General features: G+C 42.2%; 1 protein-coding gene across 16 annotated transcripts in view; it reads right to left on the bottom strand.

Annotated features, from left to right (window-relative positions):
- ARID1B (AT-rich interaction domain 1B) overlaps positions 1 to 25,543 on the bottom strand; it is a 408,038-nt gene that overhangs the window by 61,819 nt on the left and 320,676 nt on the right. For 11 of the 16 annotated variants that reach the window (XM_048844164.2, XM_048844156.2, XM_048844161.2 and 8 more), the window contains 2 exons: positions 21,849 to 22,176; positions 19,660 to 19,788 (listed from right to left, as the gene is read on the bottom strand). In XM_048844164.2, the coding sequence (XP_048700121.2) occupies positions 19,660 to 19,788; positions 21,849 to 22,176 (457 nt within the window). The remainder of the gene's footprint in view (positions 1 to 19,659; positions 19,789 to 21,848; positions 22,177 to 25,543) is intronic. The other 5 variants (XM_048844163.2, XM_048844169.2, XM_075126831.1 and 2 more) reach the window with 1 other exon arrangement.

Below are 25,543 nucleotides of genomic sequence, written 5' to 3'. Positions count from 1 at the left end.
CCTTTTAAATCCTGGGGAGCCCAGCAGAAGAAAAAGTTGTTCAAGCCAATAGGAGAAAAAGAAAAACAAAAATGTATTTTTTTTAAGATAAGGGAAACAAACACCTCAACTATAAGGTACTAAACCTACTACTACTACTAAGAACTCATTACAAATATAAAACACTAATAAAAGGGGGAAGCAGGCACATAGGAAACAGGCACATACTAGACTTCGTCTCTGGCTGAAGGGAGTTGAGAAAGAACTGAGGGCAGTTCACCCGCGCAGTCCAATATAGCCTCGGTATGGGGCACAAGGATGTGTAGGTGCATGTGTGGGCAGAAAGGGCACTGCTACCAAAAATCTGCAGTCAAAGGCACAGGGGCACATGTACACCTCAAGTGGAGCCTCCACAGGGACACTATTCAGAGAAGAACTTCAGTTTTCACTGTAATCCAGTGCTATCGTAGCACATTGGTTCAGTAATGAAACAGAGAATCACCAAGCACCGGTTCTGTGGAACTTATGTGTTCTTTGGTGGTCTCCTATCAAAGTACTGACCAATACTGAACTATATGACATACAGAACACTTTAGAGACCCTGATAGCTAAAACTTTATCAGAGTAAAGACTGTTTTATCCTGAGGTAAGCTGCGGTGTCCAATACACAGCTCGCCAACTGTACTGCTCGATGATGGCCTGGAAGGACAGTTTCTGGTAGGGAGTAAAAAGTAGGAATTACTTCTGCCTCTAATTCTCACTTCATAGTGGGCCTCCCTTTGAGCAAAGACTGCTGACTGTGACAAACTGCATCAGGGCTATAATATGAAGTAGAGTCCATTAAAAAGAGAGCTGAGATCACCAAACTCATTTTGATTAACCCCCGGGTCACTAAACGCTTATAAATATGTTACACAGCAGCTGCTAAACATATTTATATCTGCTTAAGGTCACAGCATCATCTGTTGGTTGCTGGAATAAAGTAAAAAATCTTATGCTTCCTTCTGCATTGTTTCACTAAAGTATTTGATACATTGTTTACGTAGTAGTTACTTGAAAATATATTACCAATCTCTTTCCTACATGCCCCCCAAACTCTTTATTTTTGCATTAAAATTAATTGCTGAGATTTTTAAAAAACAGTTTTTACACATGGAGTGACATCTGCTGGTAAGAACTTAACTAACCAGCTGTATACTGTATATTGCTGAAGAAATCCAATGAGCCGTACATCGCATTAAGGGTGTGATCTCCAAGGAAGGAACTGGTTAAAGGGAATGCAAGTGATTATAACTAGGAATAACAAGAAGAAATTAAGAAAAGAAAACGTTGGGCGAAATGGAAATGGAAAACATTCTAACCTTAAAGGGTATTTATCCTTCAAGGGAAGTGATGGAAATCCCATTCCTTTACACATTTACAAAAAGACTACAAAAGGCATTAGAATATACACTGTAGGGAACAATTCTGTATTTGCAGGGGGCTGAACTAGATGACGAACCAGGTCTTTTCCATCTCTAATGTCTATGATTTTATGACACCTTAGCATACTGTTTTCTTTCCACTTTGGAGGAAAGTCATTTGGACTATTATAAAGTGACACCAATAGCTCAAAAAACCACACTTATATCCACCTTTGTTTGCTTTGTTTTAACCTACTATTGCTACAAGTATTCCCCAAGGATACTGTGACTGAACGAGATTAGGAATAAATTCTATATTTTTATTTACTTTGTGGAACTGACAGCACTTCGTGTACTGTCAGTTTCACTGTTTTGCTGATAGTTGCTCTTCCTCTCTCATGCACTAAGCATGATGACATCATTCCCATTTGCTGTTCTGGAAGGGAGTTCATATTCATGCTCTTCCCCAAGCCTTCCGAGGAATGTACCGGGAACACAGAATCAGAACAGCAGAGGCGGATTAAGCTTTTGTGGGGCCCTGATCCAGAGCAAGTGGGGGCCCCTCCCCACCCCTTCTGCCTGCAGTCCCCTCTGCCCCCTGCAAGTTCCTGCCGGAGAAATGGGGTCAGGGCGTGGGGGCTTGCCCTGCTCGCCAGCAGGAGTGTTGGGTGGGCAGAGTGGGTGCCCATTTTTCCAGGGCATAAGCCCCGTTGGCCCAGTGGTAACATTGTGTACAAGTTTGGAACACTGAAAGTGTGCCCTTTTCTCAAGACTCCTGTATGGAGCAGGTAAGCAACAGGGACTGGGAGTGCCCATGTGAACCCTCTTTCTTCACTCCCCAAGCACCTATCATGAGGCTAGGGAGCAACTGAAACCTGGAGGTTTGGGAAAGACGTCTTCCTCTTTCCCTAAGCCCCGCATGGAGGCGAGCGCCATGGAACCCTAGCTGGGGGATAACCTAGAAGGCAGGAGCCCCTTTTTTCGGTGGCCAGTCTCTTACAGAATGTTTCTCATTCCTTGGGGCCACTTTGCAGCCCTGGGGATAGAGCTTAGCCTCTTTCTGGCCTTACCTCAGTGCTGCTGCTGCAGAAGTGGCAAGCAGGCAGGAGTGTGCACAGATGGGGGGAGGAATGACCTGAGCACTTAGTGCTGTTATTGTGAGGCTCAATCACTCTCCCTTGCTGAGAAGGCCCATATAAAGATCAGCAGGGAAGCACAAAAACTCTTACAAAAGTTTTTACAAAAAACTGAGTGTAAGAAATGTTTGGACACACTATTTAAAGGGTGTGATCTCAGCTCCTGGCTGAAGTTAGTCTATTTCAAAACGTCCACATTTGCAGTGCTCTTTAACAAAGTTAGGGGTATTTCTCTTTCATTTGCAATCAATCTAAGAACTGGTTGGTACGTAACCCCTCGTCTATGTAAAAAGGAGCAACCTCAGGGTGGCCTTTGTAGCAGAGATCTCATTTAACCATGTGTTCTGAGCAGAAGTACTGATCCCTACATTAAAAAAAGAGGGGTTGCAATGCTAGATCTGGTCATTATAACAAAGCAAAACAAGGCCATCTTATTAAAGAACAGAGATTACAGAAAATACACTGACAATACCAGGAGTCCACAGCATAACAGAGGTCACTGCTAGTTGAGCAAGAATTCTGCCCCTTAAATAGAGGTGCCATTACTTAATTGGGCCTGCAATCACCAGTAGGTTAGTGGGCCATTTCAAGCTCTTATAGTGAAGCCACTTCATAGCACTGAACTACTTTATGGAATGCTGACTGGTCTATTGGTTTAGTACCTATTAAATGGTTCCATCTCATGTCAAGTGCTCTTTGCAGTCATCTTCCTCAGGTTGGGACAGATGACTAATTACAAAATGAATATCAGAAACACCAGGCACAATATCAGGAAATTCCAGAGGTGGGTCAGGATTAGCTATTCAGAATGATAAAAGCGGGTTAAACTTCTCACAAGAACAAAAGTAAAACCTTACATCTCACAAGGAAACATGTCAGAGTTTGACCTTTTGCAGTGTGTGTGCGTGTGTGTGTGTGGATTAGGTTCTCTACACATATATTTATTCCAGATCTTTAACCTACATTGGTTTTGCAGAGAATGCACTGTAGCTTCTCAGGGGGGTAATTTGTGTAAACATTTTAAAAGGAGTATTTTTTTTAATGCTGACACATTGCTAAGGTGGCTATTTGATTACAAGCTGTGAAAATGAGTATGTTAGACTGTACTCACAAATCACAGTGTACTGACCAAATTGCCTTGCGCTTATCTGTGCTAGGTCTGCTGCATGACAATATTTCCTCTCTCTTTTAAATGTCAAAGTATGATTTGGGGGGTTGTTATTTAAACACACTGACCTGCACAATAACCAGAAGTATTTTATTTAAATCTGTCTTGAGCGGGGACTAGCCATAAACACTTATAATCTGTCATACTCTGACACCAAATGGGTTATTATAATGAGAGTAATTCAGGAGTGAGATCTACAAACACATTTTCCCTGGAGGATTTACACTCACTCTCTCTTTCTCTCACACACTTTTGTTATGGATTTTCCCCCTTGCCACATTATGAGCTTCCTTGGAGAAGTGAAGCTGTAATCTGCCATCAGGGGAGGTTGTGAATTGGGAGAGAGAAAGAAAGGAAAGAAAAATAAAAAAGTAATTGCTTGCTGTGCTCTGACCAGAATCTCATCAGTGAGTAATAATTTAAACCACAACAAAATTGTATGAGATCAGGATGCTGGTTACAAAAGCATTAAAATGGCATTTAAAGGTGTGTGTGTGTGTATGTGTGTGTGTAAAATCAAATATAATGTAACACTAATTTAAAGCTTAATCTTTCTTTTTTTGTTAGCTGTTACTATAAAACTCCCCAAACATGTATTTGTCCCTTCCCTTGTTTAGTGGAGAAACTCTGAGTTACAATAATAATAATAATTTTTAAAAAAACAAACAAGAAACTTTCTGGTGTGATGGGTGCTGAGACCAAGACAAGATTTTTGATAAAATTTATTTTTCAGGAGGGGGAGGGAAAACAAAAGTGTATGCTTGAGTGGGTGGGTGGGCAAGGAGGGGCCATGGCTTTGAAATGCAGATGACAGTGAAGAAACATTACGAAATACCAATGACAAAAGCATATAGGTTAGTACCAGCGAAGATGTACTGATACCTCGTCAGTGGAATCAACCCACACTAGTTTCAGAGTAGCAGCTGTGTTAGTCTGTATTCGCAAAAAAGAAAAGGAGTACTTGTGGCACCTTAGAGACTAACAAATTTATTTGAGCATAAGCTTTCGTGAACTACATCCCACTACTGTAGCTCACGAAAACTTATGCTCAAATAAATATGTTAGTCTCTAAGGTGTCACAAGTACTCCTTTTCTTTTTGCAAACCCACACTAGGTTGCTCAATCACCATACATGAAAGGCAACATTGAAATGTGGAATAATTTGCTAGCATCATCGGGAAAAGACAGTACTCAGCATCTCCTATCCACGTTATCATTATTCAAGGTTATATTTAGCTGTGAACCTAAAGGGAAAAGAAACCCAGCATTCAGTTCTCTATTGGCCTGATTTGGAGCTATGCTGCTCGGAACTTCTGAAAATAGTGGCCACATGTGTTTATCCATTAATTTACTGGCTACTGTCACCAAATTAGCAAATTTTTGCTGCTAAATGGTTCACCTCACTGGCCACCTATTCATTTCCCATTGGGATCTAAAGCCCCGTGAATTGTAGTGGCATTACTTACATCGTATCAAACTCTGAAAAAGAAAAGAAAGATGCAAATCTAATTCATGAATATTAACAGCATCACCACATAGCATTTACTTAGCTTTTTCAACTACATACCTCTAAGCATTTGACAAAATGGGATATGTCTCTTTTTCCCAGTGTTTTAGGTAAGAAAAACGAGAAGCAGAATTAAGACTCAGACTTTCAAAAGTGGTCTCAAATTTTGGTGCTCAGGTATAGACACAGAAGTCCTGAATTTCAGGGCAGAGCACCCACAACTCCATGAGAGCAGCAGGTGCTTAACAAGTCCAAAAGGCAGGGCTGAGATTTCTAAAGCTGGAGACCCAAATTAGAGGCTACTTTTGAAAATATGGCCATAAAGAGACATACCCAAGGTAACATAACAAGACACTAACCCACAGAAACAAATCACTTATCTCCTTTGCTCCGGATCATATATGGGTGTATTTAGCTAAATGCATTGTCCTTTGACTTTATAATCCTATTGGGGTATTGCAATATGGACTTGTCTACATGGTGCAGCAATGCGTACTACAGGGATGTGATTTCTAAAGCACGCTAATGTGTTGCACTTTAATTGGTCTGCATAGATACTCCTGGTGTGTACTGAAGGTTCCCTAAACCTAATGCTGTTTAAAACAGTATTATGTTAAAGCGCACTAGGGACCATTTAGTGCGCACCAGCAAGATCTACATGAACCAATGGCTGTGCAACGTATTATTAGTGTATATTATCCTACCATGTAGACCTGCATAAAGCACCATGTGAACAATGGTCTTTTTTTTTTTAAACATGTGCCTAAATTTAGTGGAATGGCTGCAGGATTTAGCCACAAATTTTTCTCTCACAATGATCTCCCAAAATATTTTTATTACACACCTTTCATCCATGTGCTTTGAGGCTTCTACTCTTTTATTTTCTAGTTTAAGAATAAACTAAATCATCTGTAGACAACTGCAACCTGTATTAGATAAACACAACATAATGCTCAGTGACAGAGAACATGGGACTGCTGAAAAGCTGACCAAGTCAAACGGTTTGTAATCACATTGAAGCTATGCTCTCTTAGTGACCCCTGGCTACCTTACTGACAAGGTGGATTTAAACTGCAGTTCTAAAGACAGCTGCTTGTCCTATGAAATATAATGTGTCAGCACTAGGAGGAGATACATTTCTTCGCACAAGTGGAGCGTGCGATGGGATGAAGAGGGATTCTGTAGTCCGAACAGTAATGTCCTGAGCACAGCTGGACACAAGACAACCCAGCAAGCTCAGCTGGGCCTAACAAGCCTTCTCTGCCCTGTCCCAACCTCTGGCTTGGGTTCTCAACCCTGACTTTGGCTTACTCTTCAGCTTGGTGTTCCTGATCTTGACTTCTGATTTTTTTGGCTTGGCACCTGAATCCTGGCTCTACCATTACCATTGCTCCGAACTGCCACTTCAACCACCAGGCAAGATCCTGCTCCACCCACTTTCAAGTGAACTGGTTTGTTGGAAAAACCAACTTGTCTTGTACAGTATGGGAATGCAAGGAGTCAGTCAAGCTGAACAGAATGCCAAGAGGCTAGTTTAGTCTGGTTTGACTTGAAACCAAACTTAGGAGTGACTCATATGACTTGCTCACTGTGTACCTTCTATTTTTGTGTATGTTTATAAATAGCATTATTAAAAAGGCAGAATGCCCTGTGAACTCCAATTCCAGAATGAATTACTTGAAAGCAGGTGCGAATCTGTTCTTGGTGCAGTAACAGCCATAAGGTCACCAATGTGTGGCACTAAAAATACAAACGAAGGGAAACAGACATGGAATTTTTCATACTTCCCTATGTGCAATTGTGGAAGAACTGATCCAATTTCCCCCGACGTATTACTACCACAGAAAGAATCCAGGATCCTCAACTTCCTCTGCCACTTTAATCTTGCACTGTGATTCTCACACTTCCCTCCACCAAGATTTTATGATGGCTCAGTCGCATTTTTGCATCACTTTTGAGCACTGCCTAGCTCTACTGAGATTACTGTGCTGGCAACTAACTAAAATCCTGATCACTTAATACCAGCACTTCAAAGTTCAGGATTTTCAGAGTAAATGTCTTTTGTCTCCCAGCACACTGAACACAACAGAGCAGGGTGCAGCAACATGGCAAGGGAGAGCAATGCAAGACAGCAGATCCTGAAAAGGGATTTCCAGAGGGGCAGGTTTTCCATAGCATTCTTGCCCAACAGCCTGGAGCTATTTAATTTTTACCAATAATAAAATAATATTTATAATAATATAATTATCAGCTTTGGGATTGCTGCATTCAGACATTCTCTTGCTAGTGACACGGTGCACATGTCAATACAAATCCCCAGCAGGCTCTTCCTGCATCTTTTGCTCAAAAGACACCAGAAACTGACTGAGGTCAGAGGAACAGTTTGACAGTTTCAGTGCATCTGCTATCATCATTACACAGAGACACATCTACCTACAGCTGTAGATGAGAGAAGCTGGGTAGCTCTCCCATAACATACGAAATGTAACCCCATATACTTCAGGATTCACTGCATTTATGTATTTATTATTAATATTTATCTTATATTAGTAGCTAGCGGGCCAATAAAAATGTATACTCCACCATTCTACATAGGAAGAGAGTCCATGCTGCAAAAGGTTCATAGTTTAAGAGAAAGGCATTATTTTCTTTTAACCTCCCCCGAACATCCTTGGTATGTCAACCCCGATAACAAAGTATACGACCCTTCCTTCTTTCTCCCTGCTGTACGACTCGCACATTGCCTGTGTCAGGTCAGAAGGAAACTTGATCATTCTTTCACTTTTTCCATTCTGCCCACTAGGAACAAGGGACACTTCACCCTGTTTTGATTCCCATGGTCTCAATCTACATCACACACATTTTCTTCCTGTTCTTCAGTGAAGGTAATGATACAAAGCATTAGTTTCTCTGGCCAACAGACTGATCCTATCAACGAAAGCTTGTTATCTGGCTCTTGAAATACTCCTGATCACTCAAAAACGGTGTTCAAAATGACATCTCCCTTTCTCCTGAGGAGGCCAAGCTTTGTGATTGTCCTAGAAAAGCAATCAATGAAGCGCTGTATTCTTAGTATTCCATCAATAAAGATAATATCTCTCCATTAAAAGCAGAAGTTAATTTTTGTTTCCCATTAAATCCAGTTCAGAGGCAGCAGGTTCCTAAGCTAGACAGATTCCTATACTGCAAATCTGTTTCAACAGAACTACAATTCCAATAGAGGGAATCATCTTTTCTAAATAACTAAAGGGACTAAGCCAAAACTGGAAGTGAGACAGTAATCAAATCAAAGTATCTTTGAGATATTTGAAAATTCAGAGCCACTATCAGAGAATCAATCACCCCTTCTCTGACCAATATACCCTTGCTCTCACAATTTAAAAATGGTTACTTTCAAAGGAGGGAAGGACTGTTTATTCCTGAGGTCTGTGGCTGATCTCTAATGGCATGAACAGCATACAGCAGTCCATTTGATGGATGAGTAACAAAAAACAGTCTCCCTAAATCATTGGTTCCATGTTCCTGTGTGGGATCTACAGCCTGCTGACACCCAGGACTCCAAAATGATGGATTTGCTATTCAGTAAAACAAAATTCCAGATAAAAATGTATACCCCTCACTCCAGTACATAAATAATTTTGTTCAATGTGAAGTTTCTGCTGTCCTTACACATTTTTATCTGCAATTTGAGATGATTTACAATATATATCTTTATAAAAATCACAAAAGAGACGCTTCCTGCCTCTCTTTAGTTTAACAAGTATACTAGCTAAATTATACTCTACCCCTCTGAAAAATTTCTTACTTCAAGAAAAACTTGTATATGGTTCTGCTCCCAAATGCAAAACATGAGCAAAGAAAGTTCACTTGAAGGGGGAAACAAAGAAAAAAAAATGCCAGCGGGAAGTAAATGACTGTTTTTGGTGGAGGGAGGAGGGGCAAGGGTCTTTAAAGAAAAATCCATCAACCTTGGTTTAGCAGCTCAGCTAGAAAGCCCAATTACAAGTATCATTAATATCTTTCCTTTGATCCCAAAGTCACTTAGAAACTTTGTATACACAGAAATCACTTCACCAAAACACTGAAATGCAGCCAACTTTGAGGTGGAGTGCAGCAGATGTTTAACAGTTCACAGGAACACCACACAACTGTTTAGGCCAAGAAGCAAATACCATATCATCCAATTGAAACGGTAGGGGGATTTTTTTGGAAGCAGAATGCAGTCTCCCTGACTGAAATTTATTGCTTGGGTATCCAAGCAGTACTAATAGAAGGCAAGGTGGGGCTCATTTTGACTAGATTTGTTAAGGCTCCTCTAGGAAATCAAAAGTCTGGGAGTCTTTGAAGGGGCAGGGGACAAAACACTTTGAGTTTTTAGAGTTGTGGATATGCTGAAATTCAATAAGACTAGCTACTTTGCATCTTTCCTCTTACACAATAATTGTATATTCATGTTATATTGGCTTGAAAAGATTAGATTTTTATCAGTAAATGTCGGTAAACATCGATCTCACTGCTCACGCACAAATCGATGAAAAAATATTCCAACGATGATAATAGATTACTGATAATAATTACAGATGGGTAAAGTAAGGAAAATGCTGCTTGAGAACTCGGAGTTTGATGTAAAGCTATTTACTTTGTATATTTTCAGGTGATGTTGACAATTTGTGTGTTAACCATTATAAAGCTTTAACCTTTTGTACCTGCCTATGACTGATCCCCCACAATTTGCCACAACTGTGAAAATTTAAATAGATTAAAATAGGAAAAAATACTTTTGTGTAACTGAAAATTTAAATCAATAAAAAATTAAAAAATGCTTAAAAATAAACATGGATATTATCCATTGAAACGATAAAAAAAGAAAAATTGAATTCTGCCAGAGAGAAGACTGGGCAGAAGGATGCTTTCATAATAGGATCCTATTTCAAAGGCAATAGATGAAATGCCCCCAGCGCTGGCTCCAATTACAGCTACTAGTTGCTGTCTTAGCTTAGTTTACTTTGGGGATTTCACAGCTGCCAGCCTTACATCTAAAAATGGCCTGGTTTGAATAAGCATAGAACCTTGAATGAGTACTTAACCTCCCTGAACTCCACAACACTTCCCAGTAGAGAAAAACAGCACCTCCAAGTTCAGGGGGAAGACAGGACACAATAGGAAACCCTGCACCTCACCCCAGGAATAATAAAAAGAGGTTTTATTGCAGCACTTTAAACCTTTGTGCGATGAAAGCACTGCATGTCACAAGTGAGCTTTTAAAAATCATGATTATAATTGTAAACCCAAATTCCACGATCAAAAGGGTTAAACTGGCAGACCAATGGAGTTACAATGTTCCTCTCTTTGAATATCTGATACCATTATGGCAAAACTCCCTGTATCTAGGACTTACAATGTTCAGAAGATTATATATTTTTTGTGAAGTGTATTGCTCTTCCTCCCCTTCCCATTTTTTCCCTTTTTGACATTTTAATGCATCACGTCCATTACTGTATTTCCTCACCAGTGGCTTCTAGTCCATCAGTAGTATTGTATTATCCAGGCGGTAGAGAAAATAATATGGAAAAAGTGCTTTGCTGGCACCCAACAACGCGAAATATGAATTATAAATACACCACACTGGAGAAATGCTGATGGAAGGTTTGTGTGCATCAAATATATATGCGGAGATATACACATACTGTGTACTAAATACATACAGGAGAAGAAGTTACTCACCTTGTGCAGTAACGATGGTTCTTCAAGATGTGTCCCCCTATGGGTGCTCCACTGTAGGTATGTCTGCGTCTCTGTGCTGCTGATCGGAGAACTTTCTAAGCAGTGTCCATTCAGCCCGTATATGCTCTGCTCCTCGCCTGTCACGAGGCTAGCCAGCATGTGTGGGTGAACCCTCTTTGGTTCCTTCTCTACTGCAGAGTCATTGACAAGAACTCCAAAGTAGAGGGGAGGTGGGCGGCTTGTGGAGCACCCATTAGGGGATGCATCTCAAAGAACCATTGTTACTGCACAAGGTAAGTGGCTCCCGAGCAGCGCCCACCACTGGAGGCTGGGACATTGGCATCGAGTCTGTTACAGATGACAGTACAGTGGCACCGAAACTGATGTCTGCAGCCAAGTCTCCCAGGACAGTACAGTGTGCTGCAAAGGTATGTGCAGATGCCCATGGAGCCGCCCTGCAGATTTCTGATACAGGGATGCCCTTGGAGAAGGCGATGGAAGTGGAGACTGATCTTGTAGAGTGCTTGCATATTGAAGATGGGGATGCTACATTACGCATCTGGTAACAGAGCTGATACAGTTTGAGACCCATTTCGAGAGTCACTGAGCTGAAATCACTGTACCTTTTGACCTATCTGCAATGAAGAGGAAGTCTCAGAGATTTTCTCAAAGCTCCTGTCCCGTTTAAATACAAGTTCAAGGCTCTCCTCACATCCAGCGTATGAAGAATGGCATCCCTATTATCCTGATGACGTTTCGGATAAAAGATTGGAAGCTGAATAAGCTGATCTATATGGAATGTGGAAGTCACCTTGGGAGTGAATTTCAAATGTGGTCTAAGAGTGACTTTGTTGGGGAAGAACACAGTGAAGGGGGATGCGCCATCAGAGCCACTATCTCCCCTATCTTTCTTGCTGAGGTGATGGCAATCAGGAACACCATCTTCATGGAAAGGTGTGTTAAAGAACAAGTGGCCATGGCCTCACATGGCAATCTAGTCCATCCTTTTAACATTAGGTTAAGATCCCACTGAGGAGTGGGAAGTCTGGGTCGAGGAAAGAAGTTCACTATGCCCTTGAGGAGCCTCTTCATAGTCGGATGGGAGAAGATTGAGTATCCTTCTACTGACTAGTGGAAGGTTGCAACTGCTGCTAGGTGAGCCTTTAACGAGCTAATAGAGAGACCCGATTTCTTGAGAGTCAACAGGTAGTCCAGGACTACTGGTAGGCTGGCTGTATTCGGGGTGACGCCTGTAAGCTGACACCAGATTTGAAATCTTTTCCACTTTTCCAGAGTAGCCCCTTTTCTACAGTGTCACAGCACCTCCTGTACCTCCTCAGAGCAAGATGTCTCTATGTGCTGGGACCATGAAGAAGCCAGGCTCTGAGTCACAGAACCCGCAGGTTGGGATGGAGAGTGTGTCTCTTGTTCTGCAATAGCAGGTAGGGAGAGAAAGGAACAGTCATCGGTGGACACAGTGCCTATTGTGACAGGTAAGGGTACCATGTCTGTCTGGGCCAGGTGGGAGCAATCAGTATGATGTTTGCTTTTTCTCTTTTCAGGGAATGGGGGAAAGGCGTAAAGAAGACTCTGGTCCCATGGAAGGAGGAGAGTGTCTCGCGTGGAGTATTGCCCGATCCCCACTCTGGGGCAGTAAATGGACATTTCTTGTTCTAGTAAGTAGTGAACAGGTCTATTGTTGGTATCCACCATTGTAGGAAAATGTCACGGAGGACAACCAAATCTATTTTGCATTTGTGGTCACGTGGGAATTTGCGGCTTAGACTGTCCGCTATCATGTTGCATACTCCCAGTAGGTAGGTTGCTGATATGATGTCATTGTGGGAAATGCACCAGTTCCACAGCTTTAGTGCTTCCATGCAAACGGAAGGTGATCTGACTTCTCCTTGTCAGTTTATGTAATACACGCAGGCCACATTATCTATCATGACATTTGTGTGCGTGTTTTGATCAACAGGAGGAAAAGGGCACACACATTTTTGACTGCTCTGAGTTCGAGCAGGTTGATGTGAAGGTATGTCTTGGATGGAGACCATCTGCCCTGCACTGTGAGATCACTGAGATGCGTGTTTGTAGGGGGGTGGCTGCCCCACTCCAAGGTAAAAGGGATTAAGAGCAGCTGAGGGAGGCTGGTGAGGTAGTTGGCCCCAGATGTGTCTGGCTTAATCAGGCCACAGCTGGCCCTGATAAAAAGGCTGTGGGGCCAGGAGACAGAGGAGACTCACTCTAGCCCTGGAGTGGGAAGGGCTAGCTGCCTGGGAGCAAGGTATCTGAAGCAGAGCAGTGCTGGGAAAGGGCAAAGGGAGCTGGGGGGCTCCAGCCTGGTAAACTTCAGGTACTGGGGCTGCAGAGGGGAAGTCCAGGGATAGGCAAAGGCAGCAGGCCGTACCCCCTTGCCAATGATGAGTGGCCATTATAGACTGCAGCCTGCCCCAGGGAAAGGGGGCTAGATGATGACTGGCAGTAGACACTGAGGCAAGGCGGGCTTAGAGGGTTGGGGGTTCCCCTGGGAGGGGAGACCCAGAGTGTGGGGGTACTGCTGGGGCAGAACCCCGAGATAAATGGCACCGGGGTCTGGGAGGGACACGGGGCCTGAGGCAGGCGAGACACCGGCCAGCAGAAGGCACCGCGGCGGTGAGTCTGCGATCTGCTACTGTGCTCCATCCTATGAGGAATGCATAGGTGGTCAGGAGTAATGAAGGGGAAGGCTGAACAAATGGGATTCCCATAGAGAGGTCATCTGCGTTCTTCCACCAGTACAAGGATTGTTTGATCTGGTGGGCATCGATAGTAGTTTGCTTATTTTGTCTCTGTTCGGCCTGTAAACCGAACCAAACCATACCACACTTGGAAGGATCTCATGCAGAGTCTGGCATGAGCTTTAACTGATGTGTCCGCTGCCATATGCCCCAGAAGCTGGTGGCAGTGTCTGGCAGACATCTGAGGGCTGGACTGCACCGTCTCTAACAGTGTGGCGAGCCTGAGAAATCTGTGATGTGGGAGGAGCCCCTTCGCCTGGATGGAGTCGAGGTAGACTCTAATGAATTCCAGCCTCTGTATTGGTGTTAACATCGATTTTTGTGCGTTGATTTCTAGGGCCCAGATACAGGAACAGGTTCAGTGTGATCTGAATGATTCTCTGGGCTTTTGTGAAGGAACATGCCCTGAGAAGGCAGTCGTCCAGGTAAGGATAAATCATGTAAGTACAGTAGTACTTATACATTTTGGGATGTATAAGTAGGGGCATAGCGAGCAGATCGAGGGACGTGATCATTCCCCTCTGTTCGACATTGGTGAGGCCTCATCTGGAGTACTGTGTCCAGTTTTGGGCCCCACACTACAAGAAGGATGTGGATAAATTGGAGAGAGTCCAGCGAAGGGCAACAAAAATGATTAGGGGTCTGGAACACATGACTTATGAGGAGAGGCTGAGGGAGCTGGGATTGTTTAGCCTGCAGAAGAGAAGAATGAGGGGGGATTTGATAGCTGCTTTCAACTACCTGAAAGGGGGTTCCAAAGAGGATGGCTCTAGACTGTTCTCAATGGTAGCAGATGACAGAACGAGGAGTAATGGTCTCAAGTTGCAGTGGGGGAGGTTTAGATTGGATATTAGGAAAAACTTTTTCACTAAGAGGGTGGTGAAACACTGGCATGCGTTACCTAGGGAGGTGGTAGAATCTCCTTCCTTAGAGGTTTTTAAGGTCAGGCTTGACAAAGCCCTGGCTGGGATGATTTAACTGGGAATTGGTCCTGCTTCGAGCAGGGGGTTGGACTAGATGACCTTCTGGGGTCCCTTCCAACCCTGATATTCTATGATTCTATGATGCCTTGAGAGCGTAAGAGGGACGCCACTACCTGAGAGGACCTTGGAGAATATCCTGGGGACTGATGAAAGCGAAAAAGGGAGTACTCTGTACTGGTAGTGGTCTTGGCCTAGTGTGAACCTGAGGTAACATCTGTGACTTGGTAAAAACGAAATGTGGAAGTACACATCTTGGAGGTCGAGTGTTGAGAACCAATCTCTTTTCTCTAATGCTGGAATAACTGTTGACAAAGTGACCATTGTGAACTTCAGCACCTAGATAAATTTGTTGAGCGCTCTTGACGTGTAGTATGGATCTTCTTTGATATCAAAAAGTAGTGACAGCAGAAGCCTTTGTCTTTTAGATGTGTCAGCACTGGCTCTATGGCTTCTATGCTGAGGAGATGGTTTATCTCCTGATGTAGCAGGCTTTCGTGAGAAGGATCCCTGAAGAGGGATAGGGAAGGGTGTTTGTCCCTTGCACACAGTAGTGTGACCAGGGACAGCTGCTGGTGAGCCTGGTGCCTGCTGCAGTGGGCAGGGCTGGGGTCGCTACAGCCATGCTGGAGGAGCTGCCTAGGCTGGGCACTGACTCCTGCATGTGGTGGCCCGACATGCTGCTGCTTTTGCCACTGCGGTTCCTGCCCTGGTTGCTGGTCATGGCCCTGCTGGTCTTGCTTGTTGTTGCTAGAGCCCCGCAGCTCTGCGGATATCCACTTTATATTCGTGGATACCTGCATCCATGGATATAAATTGTGTATCCACGTAGGGCTCTACAGGCATGCCCAACCAGGCCAAATAAGCTCCTCAGATAAAATGGGGGAGAAGAAAAACAGAAACCTCTGACAGCTAGCTAACTAATTCCATACTAACAACAACTTTAACTAGAAACACCTAAACTAACTAAACAACTACAAACCACGCTGAGGAACATAAGAGGCAGACACGCCAGAACTCCATCTCAGACCGAGGTGGTTAGAGAAGGAACTGAAGGTGGTTTGCCTGCCCAGCCCTATATACCATTACAGAGAAGGATGAAGCTGTACAGAGTGCAAGCGCGCCGCAAGCAGACATTGCTAACAGAAAATCTCCAATCCAGGGCTCGAGAGGTGTATGTGTACCTGAAATGAAGCACCCATAGGGACACTACTCAAAGAAGAAACATGGCTTGTAGTGATAGTCTCAAAGAGCTCAATCAATTTAGCTTAAAAAAGAAGGCTAAAAGATTAAGTTGATTGCAGTCTATAAGAACCTACATGGGGAACAAATATTTAACAGTGGGCTATTCAATCTAGCAGAGAAAGATATAACACGATCCAATGGCTGGAAGTTGAAGCTAGACAAATTCAGACTGGAAATAAGGCACAAATATTTAGCAGTGAGAGTAATTAACCACTGGAACAACCAACGGTCCTTGTGGACTCTCCAACAGTGGCAATTTTAAAATCATGATTGCATGTTTTTCTAAAAAAATCTGCTCTAGGAATTATTTTAGGGAAGTTTTACGGCCTGTGGTATACAGAAGGTGAGATGAGATGATCACAATTGTCCCTTCTGACCTTGGAATCTATGGAAGTTCTAGTCTGACAAATGATTCTAAGAATAGCATTTTGTGGTTCCATGTTTATTGTGTCTCAATGATTTCCAAATCAAAATTGCACCTTTTACAAGTAAAATTAAGCACAGGCTTGTTGTGACTGCCAGCCCTGAAAACTCAGCCTGGGACCTGAGATTTCATCTGGGCCCTTTCCTTCTTCTGCATCATCAGCAAAGAGCCTGCAGGCAATATTAAGCCATCTGTTATACCTGTGTAACTCCACTGTGTCCAATTCATGCTGTTGGTGACCCCTAGGCAGCTTTGGAGTAGAACCACATTTTAAAGCGTGTAGAGGGCATATCAACCCAATGTAAGACCACGTATTGCCCTACTGCTGTGGCACTTCTGGTCTCTGTTGGGATGATCAAAGAAACCATATCACTTTAGTTTCCTATGTAACTCTTAAAATAAACCATCTGCCTTATGTCCTGTGGACACCAGCTGGGGTGATGGAAAGGAGGAAATTAACCAGCTCTCTCTTAGTATATGTATAAACAGCAGTTTTTAAATGACCAGAGGTTATAAATAGCTCCCAAATGCTCAATTCAATAAATGATTATCATTTTAAAAAATTCCTCTAAATGCAAATAATTGAACCTCTTGCTCGATCCGAATAGTCTGAACAAAAAAATCGTATCATGAATTTATAAGTTAACACATTTCCCAACAAGGCAGATTTACTCAGAATGACATAGTTGACAACAGGGATACTCTGAAAGTGCTTCTGACACTTGTCAAAACCCTGCACTAATTTTGGGTGCCAAACTTCAAACAAGTGGGGTTCAATTTTTGAGTGCTGAGTACCTACTTCTCCAGCAGAAGTCAATGGGAGTCATGGGTACTGAGCACCTGTGATAATCCGTCCGTAGGTATCTCAAGTTGGGCACCCACAAATTGAGGAACACAAATTTAGCAGACACATGAAAATTTATTTGTTGCCTTTTTACACTCTCGTATGTGCATCCAGTTGAGAAAGTCTAAAGATGTAAGTTCATTTTTATAGTGAGTTAATTGAATCCATCTATAACAACTGCACAGATCTGCACACACCTGAACATACTCCACACTAGCAGGTCTTTTAACATTGTAACTTGAGAAAGAGATGTAACTCTTCAGAGCACTCTCTTCCTCAAAGGCATTCAGCACTCCCAGCTCCCCAATCCTCTGGAGCCTGATCCAAAGCCCATTGAGGTCAATGGTAGTCTTTCCATTGATTTCACCGAGCATGTAATCATATTCTTAATGCAGAATTCCTATCATGATAGTAACCTGTTTTCTGAAGCCAACCGAGATACAAAAGGAAGATATTTCTTTGTAATCCCTCCCTATTACTTTCCTGAAGGCAGGGGGAATAACTGTATATAGTACTAGAGAGTTATTTTGTAAGTTGTTATGTAGGCCAAACAGAAACATTCTGGGCTAGGTGGATTCCTAAAATCATGACTGCTGCTAGTGAGAAAGGGCTTGGACAGATCTCTCCTTCCTTTAACTCCAGCATCTCAGTTTTCATTCAGGAAACACTAGGCTGAGTAAATGATAGGGACTGACACATCATAAGGTTTCATTTCATAGGAAAAATAAGCATTCTGTAGGCTGCAGGACATAATCCAAGGATAATACAGGGCAGGTTGCAAGGACAGGTCAAACGCTCATGCAAAGTGTGTGACACACACCTAGAACATTCCTCAACCATCTCTTTCTCTTTTAATCTTTCTTTACCGTTTTTTTTAATTAAAAAGGTGGTGCTCTGTAGTGAGGAAGAGGACTAGGTATAACTCCCTGAGCACCTCACATCGTGATCATCCAGCTCTGGTTAGGTAACACTGATTTTCTGCCCCAGTGGAAGTGATTTTACTCTGATGCATGCCATTTAAATTCATTTTACACAGCTGCTTAATGTGGCTTGGCAAGCCACAACCAAACTAGCTTTCTATATCTAAATGGGACTCCTGAGTTCATAAAGGACAGATCCTGTGGATTAGCACTAGATAAATGTCTCTCCCCAATTGATATGTTGCTACTGATTTAGGAGCTGACCTTGAAGGCTACCACAACCTACCTATACAAACAGACCGCTGGATAACTACAACCTGCTCATTTTGTTTCCTTTTAACTCTACATACAAGAATATCTTTTACAATTATAAAGATCAAATAATCCCTGAACCCCACAAATCTATCCTACAAACTCAAGACATACATGGAAACAGGCTGCACAGTGTTCATGTATTCTGGCATATCCCAGGGTACATCTTTCCAATTCCAGCAAATGGCAGGGGAGTGAGGAGCTATTTTGCAGCTTCTACCATTTTCAATAAAGAGAACCGATACTGATTCTTATAGTAGTTTCTCAACCTTCTTTTCTGGAGTTTCTCAACCTCTTGTGTGTGGGGGGCTATATAAACAATATACAGCTCATGGAAACCTGAAACTGAAACTTGCTGATGACTGGGAAGAAGACACTGGCAACATGGGTCTCGAGACTTCCTATTGGTCAGTAATAGAGATAATGTCACAGAGGGAATTCCATGACACCTGAAACTAAGATGAAGCCTGGCACTGTGGAAGGTCAAAGGCTGTGCTGGAAGTAGGTTTATACATATTTCCTGCCCTTTCCCTCACCCTCGATGCTGTGATTTGTAACAATGCTGCAGAAATGACAGCATGAAGAATTCTGATGGAAAAACATTAGGCATGTTTCAAGCTGACACTTGGACACTGCAGCATGGACACTGCAGCATGTTTAAAACTTCTCGGTAGTGAGGGACTAGCAGATATCTTTCAAACACACACTCTCTCAGTCATGACGTAATGGAACCTTTTGTAAGTCCCATTAATGAATCTTGTCATCACTTTTAAAATAAGTCTCCTGTCAAAAAGGGGCTGTTGTATTATGTGAGAGTAGCTCCCTGAAGTGGTAGTAATGCCAACAATTACAACATCACAGTCATGAAAGCAACGTTCCTAAACAAAACAACAACAACAATGGGGGAGAAATGATGCCTGGAGTGTGTGGTGGGGTGGTTTTCATTCTTTTTCAGTGATGAAGTTCTTCATTTCCCTCTCAGGCATGAAGGAAACAGAGCCATGCCAAAAGCCATGCAGGGTGTGTGTGTGTGAGTGACATGCAGATTTTCATCATATTGTCACAGTAGAGTTAGTAAAAACAAAAATAAAAGAACCAAAACCCCCTCTATGATGCAAATATTTGTAATTCTTTCACTTGATTTTTGTATTCCTTCAGTAGCCAGATGGCATGTTCATAAACATTAAAAAAAAACTGCTAAGGTCCCACAGCAAGTCCAGTTTACATTGCTACCTACCCGTACTGGTCAGGCTGGTGCATCATGGGAGCCTGAGCGCTGCCATAGTTGGGGTGCTGTGAAGAAAACATGGGGCGTCCGCCAGCCCCAGACTGGCTGGGATAAGCAGGCGACCTAATGTATGGTGGCCTAAAGCAGAACAAAAGAACAGCTTCTTTGGATTTGTTCTGTATCACAAGTATGAATCACCCTGTCAACTACATTCCTTCCATATATAAGTATGGAGGGCCTGCAGAATTAAGGCCAAAAGCAATAATGCTGTCTCCCATACACTTAACCTGGGATCAAGGAGAGAAATGTCATGCTTCCAACCCTTCGGAATAAGAAAGGGTTGACAGGTTTCACCCGATTTGTAGCTTGTAAATGTTCCTTTTGTGGTAAAGACTTGACAACTGCATAGTCTACCCTACAGGTGTTGGATCACTCGAATTGGCAACGTGATGAAAAGGCTTTGGAATGGTGCATTTTTGACCAGGCAAAGCTAGAAACTGAAAGCAAGTCTACCAAACTGATTCGGGAGGGAGGAGTTAGGTAGGAGCAGGAATTAATTATCTTAGATTTTAATCAAACACCAGGCACTATATTCAAAGTATAAGGCAAATCACCACCATATACTTTCCATTTATTACAATCAATTATTTTCCTTTTAATTAAAAAAAAACAAACAAACATGATTTTTTCTTTGTCTACCCACTTGTACTATTACAAAGAAAATGGTCCTGTAGTTGCAATATTGGCTAATTTATTCCTTCTAGCCTGACCTATCAGATTATATCCTAAACCAGACAGACAGAACCAGACTTTGTAAATCTTACTCAATAGGTCCGTGAAAACAATCAAGCCAACCAGAGCCTGCTGGTCCACAGACCTCTGCAAGGGTCTAGGCTATTTTGCTGAAAGGGAATGTGATTTATTTTACTAAAAGGGAATGTGAAAACAATGCATTTATTATCGTTTTAAAAGTTTTACTAACACTTAACAGTAGGAGCCACCTGCACTCAAAAAGCACCAAACAAGAAAGCAACATGTATCTAAACGCATTAGCTTCCTATTTCCTTTTGACATTGTGTCTTAGAATTACCTGCACCTCCAACTGCCAAATACCGCTGTAGAATGTATACTAGAATTTTATAAAGACCTATACATGCATCTGTGCCTTCGTTTGTGCGCTTACGTGCGCTTAATATACACATGCATAAAAACCTTCATACACATAAGAGGGGAATGAGCTTGTCGTAACCTCAGATATAACGAACCTCCTTTTTTGTGGTGAAACAGAATAAAAGTATCAGTCGCTATTTGTTTCAATTCAGTGAAACATGCACATTCCTTATATGAAGATGTTCTGAGAAAAAAACGACTTCACTATAGGCACTTAGACAACTTAAAAATACCCGAGGGCTAATCTGTGGCTTTGCCACAAGCCATGAACAAGTAGCAGTGTGTAGCCGCGCTGTAGTCCTTCGGGAGCAGACAAGAAACCAGATTGCGACTCAGAGTCACAGTCTAGTAGTCCCCAGTTCTCCCCTTGCAGGTGGGTGGAAGTAATTTCCTACAGTTTATACTTGGTACAGCTTGCTTGTCGTTCCATGTCAGCTCACCTCTACTGGCCAGTGTGTTAGGGAGGAGACAAGGCTCCACCCCACTCCCCATCCCTGCCTGCATGCCTGCTTGGGAGTGAGAGTAATGGCCTCATAGAAATGGCTCTCCCCTAGTGCTGTTACCGACAATATGGATAGGAAGCACAGGAAAGTAAGGAGAGCCTTGTGCCCCATTACTCCCCAGCACAGGCACACAGCCAGGGACACAATCTGGCCCTAAGCTAGCTACAGGGTTCCAATTCAAATATTAAAATTCTCCATTTTAAGTTGTAAGAGCTTGTTTTTGGCTCTTGATGTCACCATAGCCCTGTGGGATTTCCTGTTCTAACAGCCTATAGTGCCAGGAATCATATTGTAAATGGCAAGTCCTCTCCTTGTAAGGCTGGTTCACACAACATATAGCTGTACTGTGCTTTTCCTTACATTTAAAGATTGTTCTTTCACATTCTTTGTTACCCTTATACGTATAGGACATATCACTAGAGCATACATAGATCAACACACACATCTACGTAACTGTTACTTTAGAAGCTTCTGAAATAATACCAAGTTTCTACTTGTTTAAAATCCTTTCACTTGGATTCATACCTGCTCTGAGCGGAGTTTGCAGCAGCCTGCATCACTGCAGCAGCTGCCTCCTGTGCCTTACGGTTCACAGTTGGCATGGGTGGGCCCATCCCAGGGCCTCCCTGCAGAGACATGCCAGGAGAATTGGGGGTCATACTGCCCATGTTTCCAGGAAATGGTCTGCTTTGCATCCCAGCTGATGGCATCCGTCCTAGGGGCATGGTACCACATGGCTGGCTTGGCCCCTGTCCATGCATCTGACTATTGGCATTTATACCCATGCCGGGTCCTGGGCCACTGTAACTTGTGTTAGTCACCCCACTGTATGTTGGCGGTCTGGAGTAGTTTCCTAAACAAAACAACAAACACAGAGAAAAACATAAAACTTTTCATCTGATGTTTCCATTTAGCAAGTTGCCTGCTGGAAAATTCTTTAGGTAGTCAAATAATGTGAGCAACACCGGACATGAGTCAGAATTTCTATTAACCCCTAGAACACTGGTATTTTCCAGACTGATAGCCATATAAATGCATAGGGTAATATGAATATAGAAACAGACTCATCTAAAGGATTAACAACTGATGTTCAAAAATGTTTTGTGCACTGAAGAGATGCCTAGGGTTAAAGAAACTCATATAAATTCTTTTCTTATATAAATTCCTTTTATTTTTGCTCATTTTATATCCTCAGAGTTTTCATCCTTCTGTAATTCCAGCATCAAAATTTTCTCATTGGAGCCCTGCTCCTAAAGGTTCTGCTCCTAACCATAGTTTGAATTTACAATACAGATGTGCCTGTGGTGACCGGTGATGCTAGGACTTTAGGAATCTTTCCTTTCCCTTTCAGAAGTCCCTTTTTACCCTAGTAGAGCTCTGTGTCCACAAAGTTTCTTTTTGCTTCCCAAACAGTGTTTCAATTTTCTGGAACTTTCTCCCCCTGTTGGTCCATATTCTAGCTGCTGCATGCATAAACACGAGTGCAGGCTCAGAACTCTCCCCCGCCTCCCCGTTTGTGTTTCTCTATGATGCAGAGTATTCCTTGTGGTCCTGTGGACTGTATTCAGTATATGAAAGGTGGGGTTTGACTCCCAGACTGTAAAACACTGAAAGATTAATAGTTGCCCACCAAAAATATATAAGTGTAAACATACTAAATATACCAAGTATCCACTGTACTGGACAGGGCAGCTCAAACACATGATTACACCAAAGTACCAACACCTCTGCTTTCATTTGGAGTCTTTCATGGCTACAAAAGGGACAGTAATACTTAGTATTTAACCCAACACTTTACATACTCAGATTACTTTACAAACATTTCCTAAAGAATCCTGAACATTACCCAAGTCAACGCGTTTTACCTTTTTCTTCAAATTTAAGTACTAACTTTTCTGGAACACAATCTTACTTAAAAACAACAACAACAACAAAATCAACCAACCAACAAACAGCATAAGAAAGGAAAAGAGAGGAAGGGAGATTTGACTGAGAAGATGTTTAAAGAAATATATAAAACCGTACATTTCCCTGGATTGCTCACGTGCTTTGCAATTTCTTTTCCCATCACACCCAACTTAGTAGAAATACAGCTCAATTTCCCCCCATGGGATAACACAGAGTGGAATACTCTGACTCTTCCTCAATATTCCCACGCTTATTTAAATGGTACAGCCAGTGAGGTCTTCCTCTGAAATGAAGAAATAAGACATCTCTCTTCTCACCCCTCAAGATACCAGAAAGAAAAACGGATAGAATACAAGGAGTCCTCCATCCCCTTCTGTTTATATTGAAAAGAAATATATTAATCCATCATCTGACTGTATGTGTAATTAATTCATATATTCATGCCATTTTACTGTGCATAGTTCTCTTCCCTCCTCCTCCCCCACCACCCCAGCCACTTTTAACTGACTCATTCAGTTACAAGCTCTCTGCAGTGGAAACATATGTGACCTATGCTTTCGAAGGAAATGAAATAACATGTTACTCTTGTTTTAGAAACCCAGTATCTATGCGTGGTTGTTTTACAGAAGGATCCCCACATTGTGGTTTAGCAGAGATGAAAGTGTCCAGATTTAGCTGTACTCTAAACACTGTGCCCTGTTATTCCCTATCCTCTTCTAGTCACAGCCATTGTCAACTGACCATTTCTATTCTTGAAGAGGGCCTGTTATTGATGTCTCTTCCAGCCAAACCTCTTCAATCCAAACATATTTCCACCAAATGAGTGCTTGTTAGAGCTTTCCATAGCTCTGCTTACCTTTGAACTAGTAACACACAGCTCAGCTGTTGCTCTGGTCTTAAGACTGCTTGGTAGATAGATTTATGCAACAGGGTTGAGTGAACACATATACACACACACAGTACAACATATTTTTTATATCTATCTATCTATCTATATTACATTCACACTGTACGTAAGGTACTTTCCAATGAGGAGCAAATTCAGCCCTTACGTAAGCAGGTATTACTCCCACAGACGTCAATGACAGTTACTGTCATTCCAGTTTATGCCAGGGTTGAATTTTGCCCTGAATTCCTAATTTTTTTCTGTCTTCAATCAACATGGGTCTATAAAATATAATTCAGCAGCACACATGGAGGAGAAGACACTGATGGCATTATTATTTTGAGACTATTTTGTATCAGAGACAGAATATTTCTAATTTTCCTTTTTTTCCCTTTGGCTTACAGACACCGAGCACCACACACAAAAACAGAGGAATCTTCTCCATAAACACATGTTGGCTCAGTTAAAATCATTCTAATCATTCATCTCCAGGGATTCAAGTCCAAGAGTATAGGGAAATGATATCCTTTCAGAAAGGAAAACATGTTTCAATGTTTTTTCCACAGGTTTTTATTTTTTTGCTAAATGTTTCCTCAATACCTCAAGTACCAGCTATTCTTCCACCTTTCCCAAACCACAAAAAAGGAAAAATAAAAGCCAAACAAAATAGAAGAGAAAAATGCAGGACTGAGAAGTGCAATCTTATTTCCATGTTTCTCTAATAGATTAGTAATTTGCTGGCAGTGGCTTTGACAGAAAACAGATGGATGCAGCATTAAACACAAAGAATGCAGCAGATGCTGGGCCAGCCCACATCAGCTGGACGTGTCAGGCAGCCAAGTCCAAGAGCCCACACTTTTCAAGTGGGTACAAGCCTGGCACAGCAGCTCTGGAATACTAGCGAGCAACCCCTCCCCTCTGCATCCAGTGGATTTTCAATTCCAGCTCACCCAAGCTAATTAGAATGGAATCCAGAAGTTTGGAGTCTCAAATGGAGGAGGAAGCAATCAAAGTTACTTGTAAAATGATAATTGGAGTTAAAAAAAGGGAAGACAGACAATAAAAACACTGAAGACACTGACAACCTGCCAAAGGCTGAAACTTCTGTCCCATTCTCACCACTCTGCTCAGGCACTGCTGTGCATGAACTACAGTATGTAACTGCACTTAGGGGTCTCATACCTTGCAATTTCTAGGCAATTACAGAGGAGGGAAGTTTCAGAACTGACTGTAAGTTTCCTTGCTTTATGGGTATAGGTCAGATTCACAGTATTAAAAATAATATCCCTACAAATGTTTTTAAAATTGTCTACACTTCCATTTAACCATCAAACTGTAGTGGTGCCTTTTTTCATTGGATAAAAATAGATTTCAGGAATTTTAAGGAAAGGCCCATATTTAAATGAATGAGTTATTAACAAGGCTA

The sequence above is a fragment of the Caretta caretta genome, chromosome 3 (genome assembly GCF_965140235.1).
Source record: "Caretta caretta isolate rCarCar2 chromosome 3, rCarCar1.hap1, whole genome shotgun sequence".
In the NCBI taxonomy this organism is placed as follows: Eukaryota; Metazoa; Chordata; order Testudines; family Cheloniidae; genus Caretta; species Caretta caretta.
This window is presented reverse-complemented; position numbering and strand designations above follow the sequence as displayed.